This window comes from Pipra filicauda, unplaced genomic scaffold (genome assembly GCF_003945595.2).
Source record: "Pipra filicauda isolate LSUMZ 115617 unplaced genomic scaffold, ASM394559v2 scaffold98_size3848907_pilon, whole genome shotgun sequence".
In the NCBI taxonomy this organism is placed as follows: domain Eukaryota; kingdom Metazoa; phylum Chordata; class Aves; order Passeriformes; family Pipridae; genus Pipra; species Pipra filicauda.
Genome location: NW_024105186.1, coordinates 2364855 through 2391936, shown reverse-complemented (window position 1 = coordinate 2391936; position 27082 = coordinate 2364855). Strand labels below are relative to the sequence as shown.

Sequence of the window (27082 nt, the reverse complement as noted above, 5' to 3'; positions counted from 1 at the left end):
ATGGGAGAGGGCTGGGTTGCCAGGAACACACTCCCCGCATGCCAAGAGTTGCTGGCACGAGTGGGTGCGTGAGGCGGGGAGTGCCCGGGAGTGCCCCTGCTCCCAGAGACTGCTGCTCACCTCGTTCCCCGGGGCCCAGCAGCCAGCCGGGGATGGGACAGGTAGAGAGAGTCCCGTGCCCCCCTGCTTCCCTCTGCCCCTGAGGTAACCGGGACAGGGAACACATCCCCTGTGCTGGCGGCACACAGGGAGGTTGCCTCCCCCCGTGCTGGGGCACAGCCCTGCCCTTTTCCCCCGGGGTCTCCACCACCCTCGGTAGGCCACCAGCCCGGCAGCGGCCCAGCTGCACACCCTGCTGTCAGCCCTGCCTGGCACGGCTCTGGGCGGCAGCATGACTCACTCGCTCAGCTCACAGCCAGCCAGAGCCTCGCCGTGCCAAAGCCCCGGCACAGGGGCTGCCCAGCCGCGCTGCAGTGCCCACACCCCCAGATGAACCCGCTGTGTGCCCCCCAGGGGGGCAGGACAGCAGGAAGCGCACAGTGCCTGGGCTAAGCGCTGCCCAGCCTCCCTCCCCAGCACACAGCCCACATGAGAGACCCAGGCATCCCGACAGCTGCCCTCTCGCAGGATCCCCCTGGGTACCAGCCCGTGCCCGTGGCCTCCACCCGCCGCCCCACCCCCAGGGCTGCCAGCCTGCTCCACCTGCCTCCCTGTCTGTTGTCATGGTGACCAGAGATGTGGTGACAGGCGAGGATGGAAGCTCACACCCCAGCAGGGCTGTTTGCCCAGCGGGGTTAGCTGCCCCCACCCTCCTGTTCTCCCCACCACCCCCAGGTCTGGGCAGGGGACTCTCCATGAAATCTCTGCCCCATGCAGCATGCTGAGAGTGCTCCATCTGCTCAGATGTTGAGATCACAGCTGTGCCCCAGGCAGCTCATGTGAGGGATGGGAGCAGTGCCATCCTCCTGCCCTGACACAATCGGAGCCCACTCAGGGTACCCTCTTCCCAACTCCAGGCTGTGCACCAAGACAGACAAACTCATCTCACTAGTAACCACCTCTTCTTCCTCCCTGGGAAGGGCACTGTCCCTCCAGGAAAGGCTTTTTGGCCTTGTCTTCCCACATCAGCAGCTGCAGGGCCAGCAGAAGATGAGGAACATGCCACCTTTGCACACTTGCCCCGGGCTCAGCCATGGGGCAGCTGCCAAGCAGGATGTCTGTCCCCCGACATCTCCTCACTACGGCAACAAAGGGTCACCACAACCACTGTCCCACGTGGTCATCTATCCCCATTGCCTGTACCCAGCCCTGGTGTGTGTCTCTGCTCCCCCAAAAGACCTGAACCGTGGCAAAGGCAGCACACAAAGCGGCATTCTCACCTGGGCCTTGGCTACCGAGACCCAGTGGCAACAGCCAGGGATGGACACATCCTCAGCCTTACAAGTGACCTAGTCCCTCACACCAGGATGGGGGCTCAGAGAAAGCAGCAGTGCCAGCAGCAGGCACTTGGATAGGGCCCCTAGGCTGCAGCTGCCACCACTGTGGAGCAGAAGTGCCATTTCACATTTCTTGGCAGGGCTCAAAGCAGCACAGATGGAGGTACCCGCGCCGGCCTCCTGGCATGGCTCGGCAGCCCCCAGCCCTGTGGCACCCACCCTGGGTGACAGCACTGACTGCCTCCCAGACCTGCAGCTAAGGAAGCCTCGCATCCTGTGGCTGATGCCTCCTACCTCCTCCAAGCTCCCTGACATCCAGTAACTGCCTGCCGGGCCACTGACTCCATCCCCGTCAGGCCTTGGGGACCACCAGGCACTCCCATCCAGTCCAACTCCAGCTGCCCAGGGGTCCCTGCAGAGCCTGGGCATGACATGTCCCACCACAAGCCACTTGCACACACAGAGGGTGATTTTCCACTGTAGAACCACTTGAAGCACCAGCGGCTGCAGGAAAACCCCTCACCTCCGTCACAGCACCTGGAGTAGGCACCCCAATTCCCACCAAGGGCACAGGGCTCAGGGGCAGCACCCAGGTGTGGGGCTGGGGCACGGCAGGCACCGGTGAGCTCCAGAGCATCGCCCAAGTGCAGGCAATGCAGCACAACCTCCACTGCCCATCCCACTGAAGCCAGGATCTGGCCCCATGCCCCTTGCCCAGCCCCATATCCACCCTGGGTGGCATGGCTGGCCCCCAGCCCTTACATCACCCCCAAGGTGTCCCAGTTTGGGGGCTACTGCCCAGGTTTAAGGAGCCAGGGCAGGAAAAAACACCTGCTTCCCACTCCCACAGCCCCTTCTTCCTTCTGGAGTTGGCTTTGTGTCGGACAAAAGGCTGCAAAGGAAGCGAGAAAGGAGATTACGTGGCTGCTAAAAGGCGGATAACGAAGGTGGGATGAGAGCCAGGGGAAGGAGGGCGCTCTGTCTGGTTCACTAGAGGGGATGCTATCTGCAATGGCAGGAGATGAGGGGAGTCCCTCATGCATCCCACTGTCCACCCACCCACATTCAGGTCCCTAGCACCTTCCCCCTCTGCCCAGGGATGCGTGACACAGCACTGCCCTGCCCCACCCACAGCCCAGCTGTGCTGGCACAAATCCAGCCCTCCTCCTGCCTGGGATGGGCAGAGGGTCCTTCCCACACCCCAGAATCCCAGACAGCCCCGCAGAGTATCCCCTACCCCACAGCCAAGCCAAGCAGTTCCCCTGGGTGCGTGGCACTGTAACAGATACAGGTGTGGGATAAGTGGGGCCATTCCCAGGGTGACCCCTTTCCAGCCTCTCCCCAGCAGCCTGCCAGGCTGGAAACCCTCCTGGAGTGCTGCACTGGTGCCACTCACATCCCACACAGCCCATCTGCTCCTCTTCTCGCTCACCCCCAGCCCCGCGTGTGCCACGGCCTGCTGGTCCCTGCCCACGGGCAGTGGCACGTGGGCTCAGCGATGGGAAAAGCAGGCCACATCTCAGCGTGGGCCTCTTGCCTATTTTCCCAGGCACTTTTCACAGAGAACAGAAGCCTTCACATGAAAAAGTTCAACCTGGTTCCCCAGCAAAGGCAGAAATAAAGGCATTTCTTTGCCAGGAGAGCAGGCACCGCTGCCCCGACCTGGCTCTGGTGGGGGAGAGCAGGGACCAACTTTCTGCAGAGCCAGACATAAAGGTAAAAACATGGCTGAGCCTTCCCAAAATAGAAGTACCTGCCCACTGTCATGGACCATTCCAGCTGATGCCCTTCTGCAGCACCTTTCAACAGAATCTCAGGCCATGGGGATGCTGGCACAGAGAGATGAACCACAGAACTGTCTGTAAAACCCCCCTCACACCTCATGACATTCTCATTGGGCTGATCTGGAGCTGGCAAGTGCCATTTCCACACAGGGCTCTGGCTTAGCTGCAACCCAGGACCCCCACATAAGCCACGGGGCCCGAACGTGAGGGAGCAACAGGAACAGTGCTGCTCTAAGGTAGGGTAGTCATCTCCAACCAGCCACAGCTGCTGCTGTCATCATCATCCCCAGATCCAGGGGTCAGGGTTGTACCCAGGGCTCAGGAAAGGTGCAGCAGCCTCAGTCTGAGCTTAAATAGCACCTCAGCCCCAGGTGACCCGAATGGGGGAATCCCAGGTGAGGCTGACGAGAACCACTGATGCCAATTGGTAAAATCACTACCCTGGCAGTGAAAAATGCAGAAGGATAGAGTTAGGGTGGGTCTGGGACAGAGGTGTATAGAAGGGATGCGAACATGGCTCTGCTGGGATAATGGGGTCTTGCTGACCCATGGCAGGTCCCCACAGGGGATGGCCCTTCCCCTTGTCCACAGAAAGCCCAGGGGGAAGGGCCAAGCCGTGTAACAAGGAGCATTCTGGGGCACAGTCCCCACGTGGCCACACTTACACACTCCTGCAGAATCACACCTGTGTGCCCCTGCCTTCCTGCAAAAGCATATAACGGGAAGATGTGAACAAACGTGCACACACATGTGCAGAGACTCACATGTAGGGAGTTAAGGGGACTGGTAGGGGTTGAGGCAGGACCGGTGTGGCTCCAAAGGGGGACTCCAACACAGGGAGCCTGCAGGAGAGGGTGCCTGGACGGGAGTAGGCCAAGAGACACAAGTAATGGGCTGGGGACAGCCTGGCTGGGGAGACCTGGGGTGGGATTCTGAGGGATTGAGCCTTCTGGGCTGCGGAGAGCTGGTGGATTGGAGAAGGGCGTTAGGGGATCTTTTTGGCATCACCTTTATGCGCCAGCTGTATCTGGTGGTCCTCAGCTGCTTGACCCGGGGGCACCCGCCCGTGCCAAGGGCTCCCCTCTCCACAGGAGCACCCCGTGGTTGAGGGCATGCCTGAGTCAGGTCGACCGCCTCAGCCGGGCTGTGCCCGGGGGACCACCCTGCGCTGGGGCCGGGGCAGGGGCTGGGAAGGCGGGCTGGGAGGGTCCCCATCCCAACCGGGCGGGCATCGGGCACCGACCGAGGGGGTCCCTCGACTCTGTCCTGGCCGGGCCGGGCCGGGCCGCGGCGCTCCGGAGCCGCCCCCCGCCGGGGGGGTCCCCGCTCCCCCCGGATGCATGACTTCATCCTTCCGCCCGGGTTTCCTCCCCGCCGCCGCCGCCGCCGCCGCAGACCGGCTCCCGGCTCGGCGCGGCGCGGCTCGGCCCGCTCGGCCCCGCCATGTCGCAGGTGCTTCCCTACGGCGAGGACAAGGTGGGCCGCTACGGCGCCGAGCCCGAGGCGGGGGAGCTGCCCTTCAGCTGCCGCCTGCAGGACACCAACGCCTTCTTCGCGGGCAATCAGGGCAAGCGGCCCCCCAAGCTGGGACAGATCGGCCGCGCCAAAAGAGGTACCGCCCGACCCCCGCCTCTGCCCTCCCGACCCCCGCCTCAGCCCCACGGCATCCCCGGGACCCCGGATTTGCCCTGCAGCATCCCCGGCTTTGTCCTGGGACCCCCGGATTTGCCCTGCAGCATCCCTGGCATCCCCGGCGCTGCCTCCTGCCTCCCCGGCGCTCCCCCACGGTATCCCCGAGCCCCCCGGATCTGTCCTTTCATCCCTGGTGCTGACTCTTGCATCTCCGGCGCTGCCCTATGGCATCCCCGGGACCCCTGCATCTGCTCTGCAGCATCCCCGGCATCCCCGGCGCTGCCTCCTGCATCCCCGACGCTGCCCCACGGCATCCCCGGATCTGTCCTTGGATCCCCGGCTCTGCCTTGGAATCCCCGGCTCTGCCCTGCAGCATCTCTGGCTCTGCCCCAGCACACCCGGCGCTGCCCCCCGGCACTGGCCCTTGCATCCCCAGCGCTGCCCCACAGCACCCCCAGGATCCGCGATTCTGCCCTTGCATCCCAAGCGTTCCCGGCACTGGGCAATACATCCCTGGCACCCCTCGACATTGTCCCACAACATCCCCAGGACCCCCGATTCTGCCCTGGTTCTTCCCCACGGCATCCCCAGTCTCTGCCCTGCAACATCTCCAGCACTGCCCCACGGCATCTCCGGTACCCCGATGCCGGCTCTTACATCCCCGGAACTGCCCCACAGCATCCCTGCAACTCCCAGCTCTGCCTTGCATCCCCAGCGCTGTCCCCTGCCACCCCTGGCACTGCCCCACAGCATCCCCAACACTGCTTCCCCAGTATCCCCAGCACTGCCCCCCACATCCCCAGAATCTCCATCTCTGCCCTACATCAACTCTAGCACTGCCCCCCGGCAACCCTGAGACCCCCCAGCTCTGCGATTGATGGCAGGCACTGCCCCAAAACCACAGGCCCCCCCACCCCCTGCTCCAGACACCAGCACTGTCCCCCCCAGCGCTGCCCCACAACCTCCCCCCCCCGTCTCGGTACTCCCCCCGGGATTACCCTGCAGCATCCCTGGAGCTGCCCCTGGGACTGTCCCCAGTCATCCCTGGGGCTGCCCCCCCAGTGCCCCCGGGACCCCCCGGAACTTCTCCTCAGTACCCCTGGGACTGCCCCCCTCTCATTCCCTATAAACAAGCCCCTGCTCTCCCCCCATCATCAGCAGGAACAGCCCCCCTGGCCCCCTAAACCTCTCTCCCTCCACATTTCTGCCTGCCTGCCGCAGAGACCCCATCAACAGTCTCCGGTAATGCTGATCAACAAACACTCACCCCCACACCCCCCCCGCTTTACTGTCCCCCCGGGACTCCATGAACCCGTGTCCTGCCCTCCCCACTTTACTGCCTGCTGCGGAGACCCCCATCAGTATCTCCCTTGCTTCCATCAGGACACAAATAAATGCCCCCCCTCCCCGTGCACCCTGATCTGTCACTGTTGATCCTCCCTGATGCTTTGTGGACCCTCAAGAATGGCCCCCACTTTTCCTGCAGCCCCCCATCCTGCCTGCTTGGGGGACCTCCATAGGCAAACACCCCTCCTTGAGCTGCAGAGGCAAGGGGGGGGGGAAGAGCCCCCCCGCCCCAGCACAAATACACCCCAGCCCCGCAGAGGGGAGAGCCACTGGCTGCTCCACTGCCCCCCTTTGCGGTGGTGGAGGCTGGGTCTAGCAGTCCCCTCCAGGGATGGAGGGGGGGGATGGTTCTCCCTCCGTGGTCTGGATGCTCCCCCAGTGATGCTGGTGACAGGTGGGGGGGGTCTGGTCAATCTCCCCCCAGGGTGGTGATGAGGGGTTACGGACCGGTAGTGATGTTGGGGTAAGGGGGGGGTCTGTCCTCCACCCCCCAGGGTGATGGTGATGGGAGGCACCTGCCGAGCCCGTCATGTCGGAGAGTGTGTGAGTGTGTGTGTGTGTGTGTGTGTGTGTGTGTGTGTGTGTGTGCGCGCGCGTGTAGCCCCCTGATGGTGATGCTGATGGGGGTCTGTCCAGCCTCCCACCGGTGATGCTGATGCGGGGGAAGGGGGGTGCCCAGTGGGTGATGCCGAGAGGGGGCTCTCTGGAAGGTGGCAATGATGGGGGGGGCTGTTCAGCCTCCCATGGTGATGCTGATGGTGGGGGTCCGTGCAGCCCGCCGTACTGGTGGGGGGGCTGTCCGGCTCCCCCACCTGTGATGCCGGTGGTGGGGGTGGGTGTCCTGTGCAGCGGGTGATGCTGACGGGGGTCTGGCTGCCACCCCCGCCGAGCAGGCAGTGCCCCCCCCGCTGGGTCATTACCCATTCCAGTCCTGTTGCTCTCATCAGCGCCTGCCGCAGAGAGGAGGGGGGGGTCCTTCCTGGTCTATTCCTGCCCCCCCACTTCCCTAACCACCCATCCAGAGGCAGCCGGCTGGCTGCAGGGAGGGATGCTGCCCCTAACCAAGCCGGGTGGGGGGAGGGTGATCCCCTCTCCTTCACCCTCATTGCACCCACCTGAACCCCCTTTGCCCCACTTCCCAGCATCTGGGGGGCACACATGGAGCCGGGGGGGGGGGGGGGGGGAGAGCAGAGGCTGACTCGTCCCCTCGCCCACGCGCCCCCCGCCTGTCCCCGCAGTGGTGATCGAGGATGACCGGATAGACGAGGTGCTCAAGGGCATGACGGAGAAGTCGCCGCCGGGGGTGTAAGCCGGGACCCGCCGCCAGGACCCGCCGGCCGAGCCCCGCTCCAGCCCGCCGCCCCGCATGCTGGCTGGACCGCCGATGAGGAGGGGGAGGCCATGCCCGCTGCCCCCCTCCCCGGCCCGGGGGGGGGCCCTGCAGCCACCACCACCCCCCCCCGAGCCATGCACTTTACCCCTCCGCCTCCCCCCGGGGCTGGGACAACCCACCGAGCCCCCCACCCTGGGCGAGGACCCCCCTCCCCGGGGAAGGGGTCCAGCCCCCTGCTCCTCGGCACATCCCCCCCATCCTCCTTGGCGGAGGGTCCCCGAATCCCGGGGCGACCCAGCCCCACGAGCACGGGGGGAGCGCTGCTGTCCAGAGACATTTTTTGCTCCATCGTTTTTTGCATGAGCTTGGTGGCCCGGGCGGCCGGCCCGGGGGCCGAGGGTCAGCCCCACCACTCCGGCACGCTTCTTTTTAAACAGAAACTCCTCATATTTGTATTTTTATATCCGAATCTTTGTTAAAAACGATCTGCTGACGTTGAGATGTCGAAGTAACCGCATCAGGAAAACAAACAAAAACAAACAAAACAAACAACAAAAAAAGGTTCATATTTTTTTCCATAAGAAAAAAAAAGACAAAAAAAGAAGAAAAAACCGAGGGCAAGAAATAGATGGGGGGCCAGAGTGATGGAGGGAGCACGAGGAAAGCCAAAGGAGCAGGGAGGGGAGCAGGGACCCCTAGCTTGACCCCCTGCCAGCAGCAGGAGCCACCAGAGGGTTTGGCAGCACCACCAGCTGCTGCAGTCCCCTCCAGGCAGCACCAGGGCAGAGCCCACCGGGGCTGGCTGCAGGTGCCAGGGAGTCCCAGCACTGCCCCTTGCTTGAGGGTGGTGGGGCCTGGGGGGAAGTGGGGAGGGCAGGGACTGTCCTGAGTCGTTGTTTTTAATTTTGTACTTTAATTTAATTTTATTTTTTAAGAAGCTTCTCGGGGGGTTCTGATGTGCATGAGAAACTCATCATCTTTTTCAATAACCTACGAGTGGCATTTATGGAGACAACGACGCAAAAAAAAAAAAACCAAACCACACAACAAAAAATTACCAAACAAAAAAACTGAGAAAAAAAACTCAAAAAAAAAAAAAAAAAAAAAAAAAAGAAAAAAAAAGATACTTGTGTCATGATGTTCTACAAACGATCCATTGTAAATTTAAATGCCATTTTTCACTGTACTGGTGAACAAAATGCGATGAATAAAATACATTCATGTACTGAGGTGAGGCCGGCAGCTTCCTGCTCCTTTTTGTCCCTCTGTGTTGCCAGCTGGTTTTCGGGGTGCCTGCGGGGTGGGGTGCCACGGTGGGAGTGGTGGGGTGTTGACCCCAGAGCGCTTTGCTGTTTCCTGGTGCGGGGGGAGCCACCAGCCGAGGCACTTACACCTTTCTGCAGAAACAGCAGCCCAGCAGCTTGCGCCTCTGTGGTCTGTCACCACTGCCCTGCCGAGGAGGGGTCCCCTCTGTGCCCCCCTCAGGGAGCGCTGGTAGCCAGAGAGCCCCTGGTGACACCCCGGTAGCACCTACACCTGCCATGCCGGTACCCGTGTGCAGCCAGCCCTGCCAGCACGCGGTGGCACGCCTGTCACCAGCCCTGGCACATGCCTGTCACTGCACTGCTGGCCCCAAGGCACTGGCAGATGTGGGCCAGGCGTGTGCAGCACACCGGGGTTGTCACCACAGCCAAAGAGTGGGGATGGAGGGGTACAGGGGCAGATGTGCCACCCTGCCTGCCCTGTGGTGCTCCCTGCCCCATGCTGGCACATCCCAGCCTGGACCCCCCACCACCTGGCTGGGGGTGACAAGGACACGGTGTCCTTGCATACCCCCATAGCCAAGGAGGCTGGGGCAGGGGTCCTGGTGCACGATGGGGTGGGGGGCTGGAGCAGTGGGTACCCCCCATCCTGTCCCCTGCACCCAGTGCCAGCATCCTCATTCTGCCCTTAGCCCAGCTGCCTGTGCCAAGGGGAAGAGACGGGGGGGTAGGGAGCCACTCCCCGCAAGATGGATGGGTGGAATTAAACCCGATTTGGTTTCATTACCGGCCGCAAAGCCCGGAGTCCTGGCTGCTCTCCAGCCAGGCAAGGAAAGGCCAGGGAGGGAGCACAGCATCACTGGAGCATCCCGTTGCCCCCTGGGAGGAGGCCAAGTATCCCCCCATTACTCACTCACTGGGCAGCTTTTTTGGGGGGATACACTGCTTCCCCATCCCCTGCCCGTGAAGATGGAGCAGCTTAAGGCTTTGTTGGGTGGGGAAAGCTCGGAGAATCCCCCCTGGGTCACAGCTGGATGGCAAGGAGGTAGTCCTCGTCGTCGTCCGGGGGGGCAGGGGGCGGCGGCAGGACAGGGGGCGGGAGGGGCTGGTGCAGCCGGCGCCCCAAGGCCACATCACGGGGGTCCAGAGGCTGCCCCTTGCGCATGATGTAGAGGAAGTAGTGGAAGGCGCCGGCGTCCCCGTCCCCACAGGCAGTGTGGCGCAGGGACCAGCCAAAGGCCTCCTGGGCATAGTGGGGCTTGCGGAAGTGGGGCTGGGCGAAGGTGATGGAGAGGAAACAGCCCCCTGGGCGCAGCACCCGGCTCACCTGCAGCAAGAGAACCCCCAGGATGGGGTGTGGGGACACAGTGAGGTTTACCCCTTTGGCTCCATTACCAGGGATCCCCAGCACCATCTGCTAAAGATCCCCCCCCAAAACTCTCCCATTGCACCCCAAAATCCACTATCTTAACCTTGACCCTCCAAGAGACACACCCCCAGTTCTGACCTTCCCCCAGATCACCCACAGCTTGGTGGTAATAAGGAACACACCCCAAAACTCTTCACCCCCACCCACAGAAGACAGCATGGAAACCCAACCCTGTCATGGGGAAAAGCTTTGCCCTCCTGGGCACAGGGGCCCCTCAGCACAGCATGGGATGCCCATCCCACCCACCACTTTCTGTGGCACCCAGTACCACCCCCTGCCAATACCCAGAATCTAATGGGGGAGGGCAAGGGGTGTTTGATGGGAAAGGATTCAACCCTTTTAATCACCATTTTCTCCCTGCTGGAATTAAGCCCCGCTAACAGGATGGAAAAGAACATCAATTTTCTTGCTTGGCTTTATCCAATGTCAAAAGGCTTTCACGGCCAGCGCCTGCGTGCTTTGCATGCAAAGGCACTGCCCTAGGCGGGCGGGTGGCCAGGTCCCCCCCTGGCCACCCTGCCCCAGGCGGGGACACCCCCAGGCCCCCCCAGCAAGGGCAGAGAGTCACCGCTGCAGGGAGAGGGCTGGGGGCCAAGTGGGGGGTTTCCCAAGCTCTGGTTTAATCCTGCTGGGAAGCTCCACAGCTCAGCACTGGCTGGGGCCAGGAACAGAGGGGACAGGCAGCCTGTGTGTCCTCCCCTGCTGCATTAGTGGATTTTGTACTAAACCTTAGTGGTTTTGACCAGGAAAAGGGGAAGGCAGGTCCCTGCATCCCTCCCCGGGCACCCAGCTCAGCATCCCTCCTGGGAAGTGCCTGAAAATCTGCCCTGGGAAGACCCCAGAGCTTCCCAACCGATGAGCAGGGAGGGGTCCCCGGGGCTGGGGGTAGACAGGGATCTCCGGCTGGAGCCGAGCAAGGCATCCCGCATGTCCGCATCCCATCCCTCGTTAATAGAGCAATAACGGCCGTTGCTTAGAGACGGGAACAGGAAACCTTTCCATCCGCCAGCCAGAGCCTGGGGGTGGGAAAGGGGGCTGCGGGGGCTGCTCCCCGCTCCGGTGCCCGCCACACTTGCTGCCCCCGGATTGCCGGGATGGGGTATCCCTGGGGACTCCCCACAGGCAGGGTGGATTTTCAGGTTCTTATGTCCCCTCCCCAGGGAGAGCAAGAGCAAGACAGATGCTGTGAACCTCCCACAAGAAACGGGATGGGGGCGGGAGGGGAGATGCCCTGGCCAGACCCCTCTGAAGGGACCTCCAAAGCAGCAAGCAAGTGGGAACACCCAGCGAATCCCCCTGGGGATGAGGACAGCAGGGACCGGCCGCGGGTGGAGGCTGGTACCCAGCAATGCTGGGGGAGGGCAGGGATTGAGCAGGGGATTAAAAAGGGGAAAAAAAAAGGGAAAATTAAATCCCTGCCATTTGGCAAAATGACAAGGACAGGCAGCAGAGCTGGCAGGGAGTGCAGGGCACGGATGATGAGCACAGCCCTGTTGCCCTGCTGGGGGTCCCACTCCCTCCCAGGCTCAGTGGGGCAAGAGAGGATGAGGGGGTGTCAACAGCCATGAGCACCCTCCCAGCACCCCGTGTCTGCACCCCAGGGTGCCAGGCAGGCACAGCAATTAATTATCCTGGCAGTTCCTCCCGCAGGGGAGGGGAGGTTGTCAGGACCTGCACCCCCGTGCCAGGGCAGGTTCAATCCGGTCCCTGTCTCCACCACCGCCAATTAACAGGAGCCCCGAGGCATCGCCTGTCCCCGTGGCAACACCATGGCCCTGTCGATGCTGACTGGAGTTGCCATGGCAACCCCAGACCAGATGATGGGGACCCCGGCTAAGGAGATCGAAGCTGGGGCGGGGTGAGAGCTTGTCACAGCCCCACAGTCGTCACCTTGCCCTGGGCAGGCATCACCTTGCCCTGGGCAGGCAGGGCCACCTCGGCATGTTCCCCCAGGTCCCCTGCTGCCACCCACACTTGGATGGGGCTCATTTTTCCTGCCAACTCTTCATACTTAGGGTGCAAATAAAGACAGGGGCTATCCAGTCCCTCAACAGGACCCAGGGACACAACCTGCTCCATCCACCTCCCTGCAGAGGAGGTGCTGGGGGATGAGAGTGGGGGTCTCCCACCCCCAGGGGTGCTGGTAGCCCCCCAGGTGTCCCCCTGCAGCATAGCTGAGGGGGCAGCACCAAATGGCAGGGCAGAACCACTGGCTGGGGCACCCACAGGGAAGTAGGGATGTGAGCAGGCACTCTGCACCTTCCCCCACCCCAAAGAGGGGTGGGGGTCCACCCTCTGCCCCTCTGCTCAGCTCCCCCCAGCCCGTACCTCCGCCAGCACCCGGCGCATCGAGGCAGCTGCCTGGGGAGAGACATCCCAGGGGTCGGTTTCCTCCACCACGAGCACGTCGAGAGTGCCCTTCTCCAGCACCACGTCGAAGGAGGCATCTGGGAAGGCGAGGGCGCGGATGTCCATGACAGCCCAGCGCAGGCCGGGGCAGCAGCGGGCACAGCGGGCGCGCATGGCAGCGATGCAGGCGGGGGAGAAGTCAATGCTGGTGACGTCGGTGTAGCCCAGCTCGTGCAGGTCGTGGCTCAGGGCGCTGTTGCCACAGCCTGTGTGGGGCATAGCTCACCACGGGGCTCGGGATGCCCATGGTGGGGGGGGGGGGGGGCTGGCACCCCAACTCTATTCCTCTGGACCCAGGGAAGGGTGTGGGTGGGCTGGGGCTGCTGGAGAGGGGCAGGTCATTGCTTTGATGCCAGTTAGTGAGTGCTGGGATATTTATTAATAACCCTCGTCCCTTAAGATGGGTGCTTTGGGCTCCTGTCCCAGGGCAGCCTCACACACTGGATCCCCACACCTCGAGGTGGGATACATGGAGAGGCTGGAGGCAGGGAGGGGGCAGGGGGTATCCCCAGTCCTCCCCCCAGTAGTGCTAGAGGGCAGGAGTCGGCTGTGTCCTCTAAGAAGCTGCCGAGAAATTCCCAAGTGGGAAAGTAGGGGAGCGTGCAGCTTCGGAGGGGGGGTTTAACCGGGACGGACGGACAGAGGGATGGAGGAACTGCTGTCTCAGGGAACAGCACCCTGTCCAGCAGAACACTGGGAGAGGCCCCTTCCCATACCCTCCTCTCAGAGCCGCTCCGCCGAGGCTCGGCCGCTCCACGGGGTGACTGGGGGGATCCCGGGGGGGCGCGGATTTGGGAGCTATTAAGCACAGCTGGCAGCGGCTGATCCGCTAACAGGATCGGTGATTACACCCGCCTAATCCCGTCGGCCCGGCAGCGGATCAGCCCGCAGGTGGGATTACGGGGCGGTTATACCCGCCCTGCCGCCCGCCCGCACCCCCGGCCCCGCCGGGCCGGGCCGGACGCAGCTCCCGCTACCGGCTCGGTGACGCACCGCCCCCTGGCGGCCAGCGCCAGCGCATCGACCGGCGGGACCCCGCGCTCTGCCCGCCCTCCACCGGGCACGCCGGGCATGGGGCACGTACCGAGCACGAGGATACGGTCACCGGGGCGCAGCTCGGGCTCCAGCTGCGGGAGGAAGCGGGAGAGCCCCCCCAGCCACTCGCGGGTCTCGGCGCCCTCCCGCTGGTACAGAGCGTCCCAGAAGCGGCGCCGGCCGTACCGGGGGTTGGCGGCGGGCGCGCGCCGCCGCCGCTCCATGCCCGGGAGCGGGGCGGGAGCACCGGGCGCCACGTGCCACCCGCGCCCCCACGTGCGGCTTCCGGCCCGCGCCGGGTGCGCCGCGCTGAGCGCTCCGGGCGGAAACAGGGAGCGGCATGGCGGCAGGTCGGGGGGCCGCGGCGCTGCGGCGGGCATGGAGGGAGCGGCGGGCGGCGCTGCTGGAGCCCCGCTACACCCCGCTGGTGGCCGCCTGCCTCTGCCTGGCCGAGGGCGGTGTCAACCTCTGGGTCATCCGCAGGGTGCCCTGTGAGTGCCGCGGCCCGGCCCAGCCCGGCGTGGCGCTGCCCCCGCGGGGGTGGCGGGGCCGGTCCGGGACAGCGCGGGGCGGTGCGGGGACAGTGACAGTGACAGCTCGGCCCGACGGGGGCGGCGAGGGGGGGCTGGCCCTGGGGCAGCGCGGGGGGCGGGGATCCCGCGGGCGGGGGGACAGGGCCGCTCCGGCCCTGGCGGGGGACAGCATCCCCCGGCAGGGGGGCGGGGGCGGGCTGGGGCTCCTGGGTGGGACGGGGGGGGATGCAGAGGTGGATTGCGGGTCCTGAACGGTGCTGGGGTGGCCACAGGGGCAGGATGGAGGGCCTGTATGGGGCCGGGGGCTTTAGAAGGGATGGGAGGAGGATGGAGGGATGGGATGGGATGGGATGGGATGGGATGGGATGGGATGGGATGGGACGGGGTGGGATGGGACGGGGTGGGATGGGATGGGATGGGATGGGATGGGTGTCCTGGAGGGGACAGAGGAGGATGCAGGGTTGGGTTGGGGGTCCTGGATGGGCCCAGCAACACACACAGGGGTGGGCTGGGGGCTCTGGATGGGATGGGAGGGATGCAGGGTTGGGCTGGGAGTCCAGCAACACACACAGGGGTCAGCTTGCGGCCCTGGATGGGGCTGGGGCCAGGGGGGCAGAGCCTGGGCTGGCAGCATGGCATGGAGGCACAGGGCCAGGCTGGCGGGTCGGGAGGTAGGTGAGCCCCCACACCCTCTGCAGTGCTCCTTGGCCCCTCTTGCCCCACCTGAACCCCCCCCCATCCCCACAGACACTGAGATCGACTGGAAGGCCTACATGCAGGAGGTGGAGGGTTTCGCCAACGGGACCCTGGACTACACCCAGCTGAAGGGTGACACAGGGCCGCTGGTGTGAGTGACAGGGACACCCAGCTCCCTGTGACCGGCGGCTCCCAGGAGGGGCCGCAGGGCCCGGCCCCTCACTCCTGTCTCCCCACAGTTACCCCGCTGGCTTCGTTTACATCTTCCTGGGCCTGTACCATGCTACGGGCCGCGGCTCCAACATCCGCCTGGCACAGTATCTCTTCGCTGCCCTCTACCTGCTTAACCTCCTCCTTGTCTTCCGCATCTACTGCCGAACCAACAAGGTACCCTGGGGCCAGGGCCTGTGCCAGCCACCTCAGAGCCTGCCCTGCACTGCTGAGTCTTCACCCCAGCAACACGGGCAGGGGTCTCAGGTTTGGAGGGGCTCAGACATAGGGGCTCGGTGACAGGCTGCTGACCCTTGTGTGTCTCTGCCCTCTGCAAGGTACCCCCATACGTTTTCTTCTTCATGTGCTGTGCCTCGTACCGCATCCACTCCATCTTTGTGCTGCGGCTCTTCAATGACCCCGTGGCCATGGCCATCCTCTTCCTCGCCATCAACCTCTTCCTGGAGGAGCACTGGTCCTGGGGCTGCCTCCTCTTCAGGTGAGGGGCTGGGGGCTGCTCTCCATGGCGTGCTGGGGGCCTGAGCCAGCTGGGCCCTGGGGAGGAGGCTGCGCTGGGCTCGGGGGCTGCCCAGGCTCCCATGTGGGGTCTGCAGTGGTAACACAGCTTCCCACTCAGCCTGGCTGTGTCTGTGAAGATGAACATCCTGCTCTTCGCACCTGGACTCCTCTTCCTCCTCCTGCAGCGCTTCGGTCTCCTGGGCTGTATCCCCAAGCTCTGCATCTGTGCCCTGCTCCAGGTGGGTCCCTGCTTGCAGTGGCTGCAGGAGCAAGGAATAGTGGGCTGCCTGCCTGTGTCACAGCATCCTACCGGGCTGGAGAGCCATGGTTGAGTACAGTGGCATCAGCACCTGTGGTGGCCCCACACAGCAAGCTGGGGGTTGATAAATAATCTAATTCATGGGGCTTTCATCTTTGGCTGAGTGTCCCTGTCGCCCCACATGGCACTGAGGAGGTGACAGGGTGACAGACCTGGCATACGGCTGCTGCCATGGTGCTGGTGTGTCCCTGGCAGGTGGTTCTGGGGCTGCCCTTCCTCCTGGTGAACCCTATAGGGTACCTGACCCGCTCCTTCGACCTGGGCCGCCAGTTTCAGTTCAAATGGACAGTGAACTGGCGCTTCCTCCCAGAAGAGGTTTTCCAGAATCGGGCTTTCCATGCCGCACTGCTCCTGGCTCACCTGGCTGGCCTGGGGCTCTTTGCACTGCACCGGTGGCACAGGTGAGACCTGGGGTTCCCTTGGGTGCTGGTCTCTGCCAGCCCCCATAATACAGGATACAGATCCCTGTTTCACCTGCCCCCACAATGCTCCAGTCTGGAGTTGCAGGTGGGAATGGGGGGGTGTTACTCTTCTGTTTTGGGGACCATGCTGCCCAGGCATCGTGGCTTACAGGGGAGGGTTGGGGTGGAAGAGACTTTCAGCAGCTGAGATTGATGTTTGTGCTTCTCCCTCAGTTCCAAAGAGAGCATCCTGACTTTGCTGAAGGACCCTGCCAAAAGAAAACCCCCATCCCCTCCCTTGACGGTCAATGATATCCTTTGACAGGGTGGGCAGCAAGGGCAGGGAGAAGGCAGGGAGGACCTTGGTCATGCTCCAGGTCCTGCAGTGCTGCCAGGACCAGCCTGTCCTGGAGGAAGGAGCTGTGCTGGATGGCTGGGGAACTGTTGTGGGATCACACCTCTATCCTCCCATGTTTGCCTCCTTAATGGCTGTGCACAGATTGTCTTCATCCTCTTCTCCTCCAACTTCCTGGGTATCTGCTGCAGCCGCTCCCTGCACTACCAGTTTTACGTCTGGTATTTCCACACACTGCCCTACTTACTCTGGTGCACCCCAACCACCAAGCTCGCCCACATGCCCAAGTATGTGCTGCCAGAGAGGGGGAGCACCCAGCTGCTGGGGGTCTGGGAGCAAGGGGGGCTCATATGTGTCCCCCATGCAGACCCCTAGCTTTTTCTGCTGCAGGGTGCTGCTCCTGGGTGTGATCGAGCTCTGCTGGAACACCTATCCCTCCACAGTCTGCAGCTCCCTCTCCCTCCACATCTGCCATGGACTCATCCTGCTCCAACTCTGGTATGGCACGGCCCCCGTGCCAGTGTCACACACCCCCACACCGAGCAGGAAACGCACAGCCACATCCAAGAAAGCCCAGTGAGATTGTGGAAGGCCAGACAGTGGGAACTGGCCTCTGGGACTGCCAATTCTGCCTGCTCTTTCCCCACCCAGCTCTCAGGCTGCTCACAGCCATCCCAGGAGAGCCACAAGCCCTTGAACTGTGCAAAGGGGTGTGGTGTGGGGACCCCCAAAAGGCAGGACTTCCACAATAAAGGGGGCTTTTATGTGCCCTTCCCCAGTGTCCTTGTGCTGTGACAGTGTCAGAACACCTAGGGGAAGGCAGAACAGCTGCTGGGGCCATGGGCACTCCCTCTGCAGCCCAGGGAGAGGGGTGCCCAGGGCAGGCAAGCAGCCTCTGGGGTGGGGTTAAAACAGAGGATCTGCAGAATAGCTTTGCCTCAAGGTATGAATTGCCTTGATGGAGCCCAGGGACCCCTCCAGGACTTTTCCTGTTCCCCTGTCTGCTCCCTCCCATGGTAGATGGCTGGGAAGGTGGTGACCCCCCCCCCAGGATTCTGGTGAGCCCTGGTGTGGCCTGAATAGAGCCAACTACTCGCTGTCCACAAGAGAGACGCCAGTGCAGGTGGCTTGGAGCCAGGTGTCTTTATTGGCCCCTCGGGCGGCTGTCAGACGTTGTTGGGGTTGTAGCACAGCATGTTCAGCTTGATGTTCTCGTCCCAGTGACGCAGCAGCAGGAACAAGTGCCTGGCTGCCCCTTTGAGGCAGCCCACGTCCACCCCCTCGGGCAGCTGCTGTGCCTGCAGCCACGCGTCCGCCTTGGCCGCCACCAGCTCCCACTCCTCAAAGAATCCAGCACAGCGGTGCTCCAGCCATGCCAAGGCCACTGCTGTGGCCCAGCTGGCACTCTCCAGGTCCTCCAGCCCCATGTCCTGACAGCTCACACCAGCCTCGGAGGGGGCAGCTGAGTGGGGGCAGGTGTCGGACTCAGAGCCGTGCCCACTGTCCGCCTGTGCCCACACGGCTGCGCTGGGCACCTCGGAGCAAGTACTCCGGGATGGGGGCGAGCTGGGCTGAGGGTCTGTGGTGAGCTCCTCGCCCTCCTCGCCAGCAGGCCCTGCCTCGGGGCTACTCCTGGCCCTTGGGGACACGGGGCTGAGGCTGGCACGGTGGGAGGCGTAGGGGGAGGCCCGGCGCAGGCGGTCCAGAGGGATCTGCACCACTTCGGAGAAGCTCTCGGTGAGCTGGAATGGCCCCCTGGCTTGTTGAAGCTGCACCTGCAAGGGGGAGGCAGGGCTGCAGGAGTGTCCTGGGGCACAGGGACAATCTAGTGCCCCCCAAAATGCCAGCCAAGATCCTCAGAGACATTCAAGGATGCAGCAAGGCTGAGCAGGCACCTACCAGGTTTGCATCTTCTGCTGTTGGTGCTGCTGGGTGTAACCTGGGCAGCTTTGCTGGCACCCAGCAGGGAAGGTGCCCCCGGTGGGATGGGGATGAGGACTGGGATGGGGACAGGGATGGGGTCCTTACCAGTGGGAGGTAGTCATGGATCGCATGGTTGCTGGAGCGCTCGCTTTCCGGGCTGAGGCACTGTGGGCGCAGCACCAGGCTGGGACCCCTGCGCCTGCTCAGGCTAAACCTGTGGGGCAACAGGCAAGGTAACAGGGTGGGGGAAAATTCCAAAAGGGCAGCTGGACTCCAGCCTGCTGCAGGGAAGGGGCTGGAGCACCAAACCCCCCACTTATGCTGCAGGAGCTGGCAGAGGACATTGGACCAGCAGCACTCAAAAAGTGGTACCGTTCCCCTCTCCCCACAACATGCCATTTTTGGTCCCTTGCATCCCCCCCATCCCACAGTGTCACCTGGAGCCAGCGATGCTCTCTGTGGATTTCTGGGAGCCCATGGAGGTGGTGGAGGGGCTGGATGGAGGCCCTGCAAGGGGGAAGAGCTGAGCACAGGGAGAACGTGGAGGTGTGTCCCACTCCCCACCACCTGGGAGGGTGGCTCAGCCCATGTGCCCAGGGCGGTGACAGCACAGTGGATGCACCAGCTCTCAGCTGCCAGCAGCAGGATGTCAGATTGCCCCCTGTGTCCCCCCCTCATCCAGCCCTCGGTCCCCTCCAGCCTGGACACACCGTTTGAGCAGTTTCGCTTTTCCCAGCCGTAGGTGGGGGAGGAGATGCTGGCTGGAGTCCTGGGGGTCTCATCTCGCTCTGCAAAAGAGCAAAGTCCTGAGGGGCCCTGGGCTCCAGGGAGCCTCATCACTCACAGCTGCTGCCAGGGACTGCTATGCTGTTCCCCCATGTCTCTCTCCCCAGTGTGGGGCAGATGCCTCTTTCCAGGCTCCACAGCACTCCAGGGAGGACCAGCCCCATGCAACCACCAGCTGAGGATCCCCAGGGACCCCTGTGCAGGTCCCTGGGAAGCATAAACTAAATAAAGGTCTGAGTTGGTACCTGCAGTGCCAGGGGCCTCATCCTGCTCTTCTGCATCCTGCTGCTGGCCCTGCCCCGCTGAAGAGCTGCGGTGGTGCCAGCTCCCTGCTGCAGCAGCTCGTGTCCGGTTGGCTGAGCCAGCTGCAAGGGATGATGCCACCTCAATCCTCTGTCCCTTCACTGCCCCCTCCCCATCCTGCCAGACCCTTGTCTGTACCTGTGCCCCACACCTCAGGGGCTGCAGGCAGGGCTGCCTGTGTGGCACCGTCCACAGGCACCAGGCGGGTGTAGAGGGAAGGCACGTTGCAGGCTTTGCTGGTTTGCACAGCTTTCAGGCGAAACCGGCGGGCGAAACCTAGCCAGAGCAAGATGTTTAGGGAGAGGGAAATGCTGGGGCTGCACAGAGGGGGGACACGCACTGGCACCCACCCTGCTCCAGCTCAGCTTCCCGCTGTGCCGCGCTCTCATTGTCCCGGATGACGGAGCGCGCTGCCAAGCAGTGCACTGGCTTGTCCCAGGCCTTGCCCCCCCGGCGCAGTGGGTCCTCCCTGCCCAGCCCCTCTCGGGGCTGCAGCAGTGACTCCAGTGAGGCTGTCACTTCCCAGGACACAGGCTTGCCAGCTCGTAGTCCGTGGATCACCACCTGGCAGCGCAGGGGCAGGCTGGCATCACCCAGGCTGGGCTGCCTCGGCTCAGGCACTGGTGAGGTGCTGAAGAGGTAGGAGGGCTCCACCAGCATGTCCCAGTCCAGGGGTGTGGGTGAGAGGAGGTTATCTGGGCAATGGCAAGGTGTGGGATCAGCAAGGCAGGAGTACCCGACTCTCTCCCTACCACCCTTGTCCCCAGAGGCAGCACACACTTGACTCTACTGCATTGGGCTGTGTTTGCCGTGCCTGGGGTCCCAGCTCATCCAGCTGCCCCTCCAGGGACTGGTTCCTCTTCTGCGACACCTTCTCCAGGGCCCGGCACAGCTGGTGGGTGTCCAGCTCTCCGTGTGGTGTGGAAAAGCTGCGTCCAGCCAGGGCGGCACGTGCCAGCACCTTCTTCTGTCGCGCCAGCTCCTCCGTGCTCAGGGCCACTGTCACCTGCGGTGGGGACAAGGCTGTTGTCAAGCCTGGCAAAGGTGCTGGCACAAAGCCCAGATTGCACTGAGCCATGAGATAGCATCTGCACCCCTCTGGCTGCTGGCTGGAGCCACTGGCTGTTGCCAGCCCCACCACTCTGCAGGCTGGCACCAGCAGCCTCCCAGGATGCTTGCCTGGCTCCCTACATGTGGGAAGCACCCAGACAGGAGTTTGCAAACATCCCTGGGGACTGACTCAGGCTGACGCTGGAGTTGCCAGGGATTTGTGTGTGTGCAGGAAGCGGGGTTAGCCAGGATGCTCAGGCCGGGTGATGTTGCACTGGGATGCAGTCCCCAGTGCAGAGTCATGTCCCCACACTGAGATGCTTCCCCTAAAAGCCACGCCAGGGCAGTGGCATCCAAGCCACCTCTTGCCCAGGCAGCAGGGAGCCGGGGAGGATCATTTACGCTGCAGGGAAATCACTTACGCTTGACATTTCAGCAGCAAAGGTCACCAGCTGTGCTGCTGTGCGACAGGAGCAGGTTACCTAACCCGTGCCACAGGAAGGAGCATGTCCTGGGGCTGGGGGACAGCTGGCCTCGCCCGCCCTCAGGGCCGTCATCACCCCGGCAACTGCCTCTCCCCATCCCAGGGACCCAGCTGGGTTTTAAACCCAGGTATGAAGCAGCAGGAATGTGGCCCACCATTAATGAAGCATCTGGCAGCATTTACTGAGAGCTGAAGGAGCCAGGCAGGAGCTCAGCCAGCCGGCCCCTCCTCTCAACAGATTTGTTACCTGATGCTGGCCCAGCTATTTTCACTTGGTTTCTGCAGCATCAAGGAGGCACTGAGTTGGCTCAGGGGTCTGTTAGACACCCAGCTGACTACTGGCCAGGGACACTGGGGAATCAGCTGCTTGGTCCCCAGTTGTCCCATTCCAGCAGTGAAAACCACCCAAAGAACCTCCTCATGGCACCCATGGTTGATCCTTGCTTAAAATCCAGGCTATAGCACTCTGGTTCCCAGCCCAGCAGCCATGTGCCTGGGCACAGCAGGGCAGCAAGACCCCAGCTAAATCAGGAACAACCCCCACACCTGTGAGTCCCTGCACTCCACTGGCATCCTTACCTTGGTGCCAGCCAGGGCAGAGGGCAGTGGGGCAGATTTGGTGGAGGATTCACAGAGGGACAGGCTCTTCTGGCCCTGCTGGGAGGTGACATCCGCACCAGGGGCCGAGGAGCCTCCCTCGGGGGCTACATCCCGAGAGCCGGTGGACTCGCTGCTGGTGGAGCTGCGGGAGAGCAGCCCCCGGCTGTGGTCAGTGCTGACAGAGCAGTGTGTCAGGACATACTGCTCCTGGATGTAGGAGGGTTGGTAAATCCGCTTCCAGATGTCTCCCCCTGATACGGGATCCATACCTGCCCAATGAGCAGACACCCTGTCAGCTCATAACTCCCATGTGTGCCCCCCGCCCTGGCCCTGGCCCCCACTCACTCCGCTCCGACACCTCTGTACTCCCAGCAAAAAGCTCCAGGGAGGCATCCCCAGATCCTGGGTTGCTCTGGGGTGGCTGGCGGCTCTCCCCAGGACTGGGCACCTCCTCCTGGGAGGGAAAGGCCGAGCCCCGGGAGCCCTGGCATGCCCCTTCCTGGCCCTAAGGGAAAGAAGGCACCACCATCAGCCCCCTGCCTGGGGAGAAGCCAGCAGCACCGGGAGCATGCCATCCTCCAGGTGCCAGGGTGGTGCCAGCCGTACCGGATGGTGCCTGTTGCCAAAGCGGGCGATGCTGTAGAGGACGCAGTAGCTGACGAGGCAGTCGCCGGGGTAGAGGGCCGGGAGCTCAGTGGGGGAGAGCAGAGCCTCCATGCTGTCGGGGACGTACCAGTCGATGGTGATGTCGCTGACAGCCGGCTCGATCGCCTTCTTCAGGGACTTGATCAGCTGGGGTGGGGACAGGACACAGTGTCAGACATGGCAGTGCCCCCCAGTGCCCCCTATTGCCCCTGCCCGGGCGTTACCTTGGGCTGCAGCCTCTCGGCCGGGCTCAGGAACTCAGCACGGCCCCGGCTCACTCTGGCCATGCCCTTCAGCAGTGGCTGGCACACCCGGGGGCCCATGCCAAAGCTGAAGCACCTGCAGGAGAGCCGAGTAATGGGAAGCCATGGCCGGGCTGGTGCCAGGGACTGGCAAGCCCAGTGGTGAGCTCAGCAGCAGGGCTGGAAAGGAATGTCTGGTAGCCAGAGTGCCACCCTGGCTGCATGCTGGGCTCTGCCACCTGCAGGGAGAGCTGAGCCAGTGGGTTTGAGAGATGTGATGGGTGAAGCACACCCTCGGGGCTGGTGGAGGTGAGACTTTGGGCTGCATAAGGAGAAATCAGTGGGAACAGCACAGGGGACATGGAGAACACCGTGACCTGCCACAGTGCCAGTGCCATACCTGACAGTGCTGGCCTGTCTGCGCACCAGCCGGAGGATCCTGCCTGCATTGCCCACCGCTGTGCCAGTGAAGAGGAAGAGCTGGCGGGGGTATCCATGGTGGAGGGGCTGTGCCAGCGCCCAGCCCAGGGCTGCCAGCAGGTTGGTGCTGCCGGGGTCTGCCCGCAGCCCACCAAGGTGCTCACAGGCACGGCGCAGGGTCTCCTGTCAGCACGGAGAGCCAGCCTCACAGCAGTCCCACAACTCAGCAGCCCCCACCCCAGGGAGCTGGGACAGGGACAGAGACAAGCTGGTGGGGGGCTTTGCCTGGAGCACTCACGTTGCTGCAGAGGCGACTGGAGGGGAAGAGCGGCTTGACATCAGCACCAAAGCTGGCAATGTTGAGCAGTGTCCCTGATGGGAGGCTCTTCAGAGCCACCAGCAAAGCCTCCTGGGGTGACATTGGGGACCAGGGAGTGTTGCTAAGGACCAGCCACCCAGGGAGCATCCCTGGACCCATGGCCGTGCCTCACCTTGACCTTTTCAAGGTCTGGGCTGCTCATGGAGCTGCTGCAGTCGATGAGGAAGAGGATCTCACGGGTGACACTCTGCAGGTCCCCAGGGATGGTCTCCACCGCCGGGCAGAAGTTCAGCATCAGCACAGGGTTGGGGAAGATGTCTTTGTGGAAACGCCTCTGCACAAAAGCCACCTGCAAGCCAGGCAGGTCAGGAGCTTTCTCACACCACCTGGACCATTGCAGGGTCTTCCTCACCCACATTCCAGTACCTCCCCCCCTTCCTCCTCCTCCTTCCTGCTGGGCCAGCAATGTCACCTGTCTCTCGCCACTGCTGTCCTTCCTGGCAATCCGCACGTAATCCCGGCGGCTCCGGATGTGTGCCTCGTACTCGGGGTATGTCATGGTGCCATCCTCGATCACCAGGTGGGGGTGATGGGGCTCTGAGGGGCACAGGAGAATTTGGAGCCAGCCTGTGCCACAAGGGGCTGGGCGACACTCAAGATGGTTTTGGGGTGATGCCCCAAACCTGCCAAGGGCACTGTCCCCTCTCACCACAAGGGTAGAGGATGATCTCCAGGTCACTATCGTAGCGGTGGGGCTCAGCCAGGGTGACACAGGTGGTGGTGGCAGAACTGGCCCAGGGATCCGCGTCAGCTCTCAGGGCATGGGATGGGCTCTCCAGCCCTGCGGAGAGAGCAATGCAGCAGGGTAGCCCCTCACATACCCCCTCCTCAACCCCCTGACCTGCCACACTCCACAGCAGTGGCTACTCCCTGCCAGATCTAATGGGATTAACTGGGCCAACAGCCAGGAGCACATCCCCATCATTCCCTCCTTGCCCATCCTCTCCCTTATCCATCACGTCTCCCTGTTTCACAGGAGGCTGTTGACCTAAAGCCGCTCAAACATACAGGCAGGGTGACTTTGAGGGGTCCCAGACCCAAGGGTGGGGGAAAAGGCTTCTTCACCTGTAGAGAGTGCAAGAAGATGCCTGAGGACAGGGGCTCACATCCTCTTAGAAGCATGGAAGGACCAGGGCACACCACACACATTTTGAAGAGGTTTTACACAACCGCCTGATACCACCCAAGCTGCCCTTGCTACCTGCCAGCAAGCAGGGGCCCTTCACCAGCAGCTCGAAGGCAAACTCATAAGGAAAAGGGTTGTAGGGTCGTCCCCGAAAGACATCCATGCTCTCCACGGGTGCCTTGGTGGGTGTCTGGCTCCGGGCACCTGGCCCACCGAAACAGCTGGTGGGGCTGCAAGGGGAGAGTGGGTGATGGCTCCCGCCCTCTCTCCCCGCTTGCCCAGCATTTGCATCTCCCCCCCCAGGGATGGCGGAGACTGAGGAAGTCATGAAAATCACCATAGGGCCAACCTGTCGTCACACAAGCTTGCCGGCTCGCTTTCGGGGTCAGCGGGGACACGGGGCGTGAGGATGGGAGGCAGGAGGAGGCGCAGGGCCCCGTCCGGCAACGTGGGCAGCTCCTGCGCCGTGCTCAGGGTGACAGCCAGGCTCTCCAATGGGCAGAGTGTGCCGGTGCCGATGATGAAGGTGGAGCGCTCTGCATCTTCATCCAGGACAATGTGGCCTGGGCAGGGGAGGGATGGTGGCGGGGTCAGCAAGGCGTACGGGGTTGTGGAGGAGGGCATTAATGGCCCTGACTGCTCTCAAAGGTGGCAGCAGGGCACAGGCATGTGGGCTATGCCAACGGTGGGCAGAACCCTAGGAGAGGTGGAGGGAGGGGAAAGGAGGTGCTGACATTTCCAGCCCCAGACACCCCTCAGAAGGTGCTGGGGTGGCCTGGCAGGGGTCTCAGTGCCTCATATCCCCCCATACTTCACCCTGCCCATTCTGAGCCTGCTGGCCAGGAACACCCAACAGCATCACCCATGCCACAGCACTTACCGCTGGCACAGCGGCACGGCCGGCCAGGGCTGGGGCTGCACTGGACGCAGCAGTCCTGTGCCCGGTGCCGGTTCTGGACCTGGAATGTCACCCGCCGGCTGCCCACCGCTGCCTCAAAGCTGGCCACCACCTCCGACTCCTCCAGCGGGTAGATGAAGATGCCTGCAGGTAGGAGAGAGCCCCGAGGCAGATCCCGGCATGGCCGTATCCGTGGCACGCAACAGCCCGTGGCAGCCCTGCTGAGAACCTCTCTGACTTGCAAGGTGATTTAGATGCACGAGAACAAAGGCACCATGCAGGAAGGACCCAGAGCCTCACTAACCCAGAGGGAGGATGAAATCCCGCTCTTTCTCAACGATTGGAATGTTTTTGTTCAGTCTCACTCTCCTCTTGCCCACAGTGGGTAGCAGTACCCCCACCTCCACTGGCCTCCACCTTTGCTCCCCAAACTGAGCAAGGTTTGGGAGCTGGGACACAGGTGGGCTGGAGACAGGATGCTCTTCAGCATCATGGCTTTTAGAAGGCCGTGCAGGCAGCCTGGGTCTCTGCCAGCCCTGATAGCCCCCTCTTACCTTCCACAGGCTCCTCGTGGGGGTTGGTGTACATGAGGTGAGCAGTGATGCTCAGGGTGTATCCGTTGGCACAAGCCTTCACTGTGGAGCTCTTCAGGGGTAGAGCCTCCCAGGAGGAGAGGGCATAGAGGCCCGGCATGGTCCCTCAGCGTGCAGCTGTGAGCAGAGGGGAGGCAGGGACTGGGTGCTGAGGGATGGGGTCTGCTGGAAGGGGCTTCTGTGCGCAAGCCATTTCCATCTGCCCAGTCTGCAGGAGGGAGCAGGTCTCCAGCCCTCCCCCATCCTGGAGATGCTGCTCTTCAGCATCCACAAAACACATACACCTGGTCCCAGGTCTCTGCTAAGACCGGAGCCACAGGAGCCCACAGAGAGGGGAACAAAACTCCCATGAGCAGCGGTTACAAGCAAACCCCAAGCCCTGGCAAACAAGCAGAGACTCCTAGATAATAGCCAGCCACACCCAGCCCATCTCTCAACCACCCCAGAGCAGCTCCAGAACCTCCCCAGGTCATCTCTTTCAGTGGCTGGGAGATGAACATCTGCTGCTCCCATCTCCATTCACCCCAGAGGTTACCAGGGAAATTTGTTTAAAAAAAAAAAAAAAAGACAAAAAAACCCCAACCAAAATCAGAAGGGCGAGAAGCCCACAGTGTAACTAGGACAAAGACACGAGCAGTGTTTGCTGGGGGTTTAATAATTAACAACAAGGTCAGCGCTGCACTGAAGAACAGCACAGTGGGGAAGGCACTGCAGGGTGGAGCCTGGCAAGTGGACGATCCTCGCCTCTGGGAGAGTAATGCTTTGTCCAGAAATGGATAAGTCTGGTGTCCCACCCTTTGGGAAGAAAATAGGCAGCTGAGGATGCCTTCCAGCCAGGGCACCAACCCACTCCACATCTTTCTTCCCCTTGGGGAAAATATCTAGGAGCCACATCCCAAATAATTGTCTGGAGCCAACGCAACTCTCTAACAT

The 27082-nt window shown here is 62.8% G+C and overlaps 4 protein-coding genes across 8 annotated transcripts; 2 read left to right on the top strand and 2 right to left on the bottom strand.

The window, feature by feature from the left end:
* Positions 1–4602: 4602 nt before the first annotated feature.
* On the top strand, positions 4603–8766 carry CAMK2N2 (calcium/calmodulin dependent protein kinase II inhibitor 2). The gene is made up of 2 exons (XM_027751109.2): positions 4603–4832; positions 7438–8766. Exons 1-2 carry the CDS (start codon positions 4664–4666, stop codon positions 7506–7508), a joined length of 240 nt encoding a protein of 79 aa, XP_027606910.1. The 5' UTR covers positions 4603–4663; the 3' UTR covers positions 7509–8766.
* On the bottom strand, positions 8640–14149 carry EEF1AKMT4 (EEF1A lysine methyltransferase 4). 2 transcript variants are annotated; one of them, XM_027751108.2, is made up of 3 exons: positions 13717–14149; positions 12552–12838; positions 8640–10121 (listed from the first exon to the last, which is right to left on the bottom strand). In XM_027751108.2, exons 1-3 carry the CDS (start codon positions 14045–14047, stop codon positions 9819–9821), a joined length of 921 nt encoding a protein of 306 aa, XP_027606909.2. In that variant the 5' UTR covers positions 14048–14149; the 3' UTR covers positions 8640–9818. The 2 variants fall into 2 exon arrangements, with proteins under 2 accessions (XP_027606909.2, XP_039233967.1); XM_039378033.1 differs by having other exon boundaries at positions 12552–12670.
* On the top strand, positions 13728–17478 carry ALG3 (ALG3 alpha-1,3- mannosyltransferase). 3 transcript variants are annotated; one of them, XM_039378032.1, is made up of 9 exons: positions 13728–13819; positions 14948–15047; positions 15136–15283; positions 15445–15605; positions 15744–15864; positions 16140–16345; positions 16580–16656; positions 16843–16987; positions 17091–17478. In XM_039378032.1, exons 2-9 carry the CDS (start codon positions 14974–14976, stop codon positions 17278–17280), a joined length of 1122 nt encoding a protein of 373 aa, XP_039233966.1. In that variant the 5' UTR covers positions 13728–13819; positions 14948–14973; the 3' UTR covers positions 17281–17478. The 3 variants fall into 3 exon arrangements, with proteins under 3 accessions (XP_039233966.1, XP_027606907.2, XP_027606908.2); XM_027751106.2 differs by lacking the exon at positions 13728–13819 and adding an exon at positions 13914–14158; XM_027751107.2 differs by lacking the exon at positions 13728–13819 and adding an exon at positions 14793–14871.
* A 340-nt stretch (positions 17479–17818) lies between these two features.
* VWA5B2 (von Willebrand factor A domain containing 5B2) lies at positions 17819–26321 on the bottom strand. Of its 2 annotated transcripts, none has more exons than XM_039378043.1 (21): positions 26111–26321; positions 25539–25700; positions 24996–25221; positions 24734–24888; positions 24182–24313; positions 23945–24069; positions 23645–23821; positions 23452–23562; positions 23134–23336; positions 22716–22830; positions 22453–22638; positions 22192–22351; positions 21826–22115; positions 20493–20718; positions 20063–20407; positions 19851–19988; positions 19655–19774; positions 19334–19411; positions 19061–19130; positions 18729–18837; positions 17819–18475 (listed from the first exon to the last, which is right to left on the bottom strand). In XM_039378043.1, the coding sequence occupies exons 1-21, from the start codon at positions 26247–26249 to the stop codon at positions 17867–17869; spliced, it is 3876 nt and encodes a 1291-aa protein (XP_039233977.1). In that variant the 5' UTR covers positions 26250–26321; the 3' UTR covers positions 17819–17866. The 2 variants fall into 2 exon arrangements, with proteins under 2 accessions (XP_039233977.1, XP_027606925.1); XM_027751124.2 differs by having other exon boundaries at positions 25008–25221.
* Positions 26322–27082: the final 761 nt, after the last annotated feature.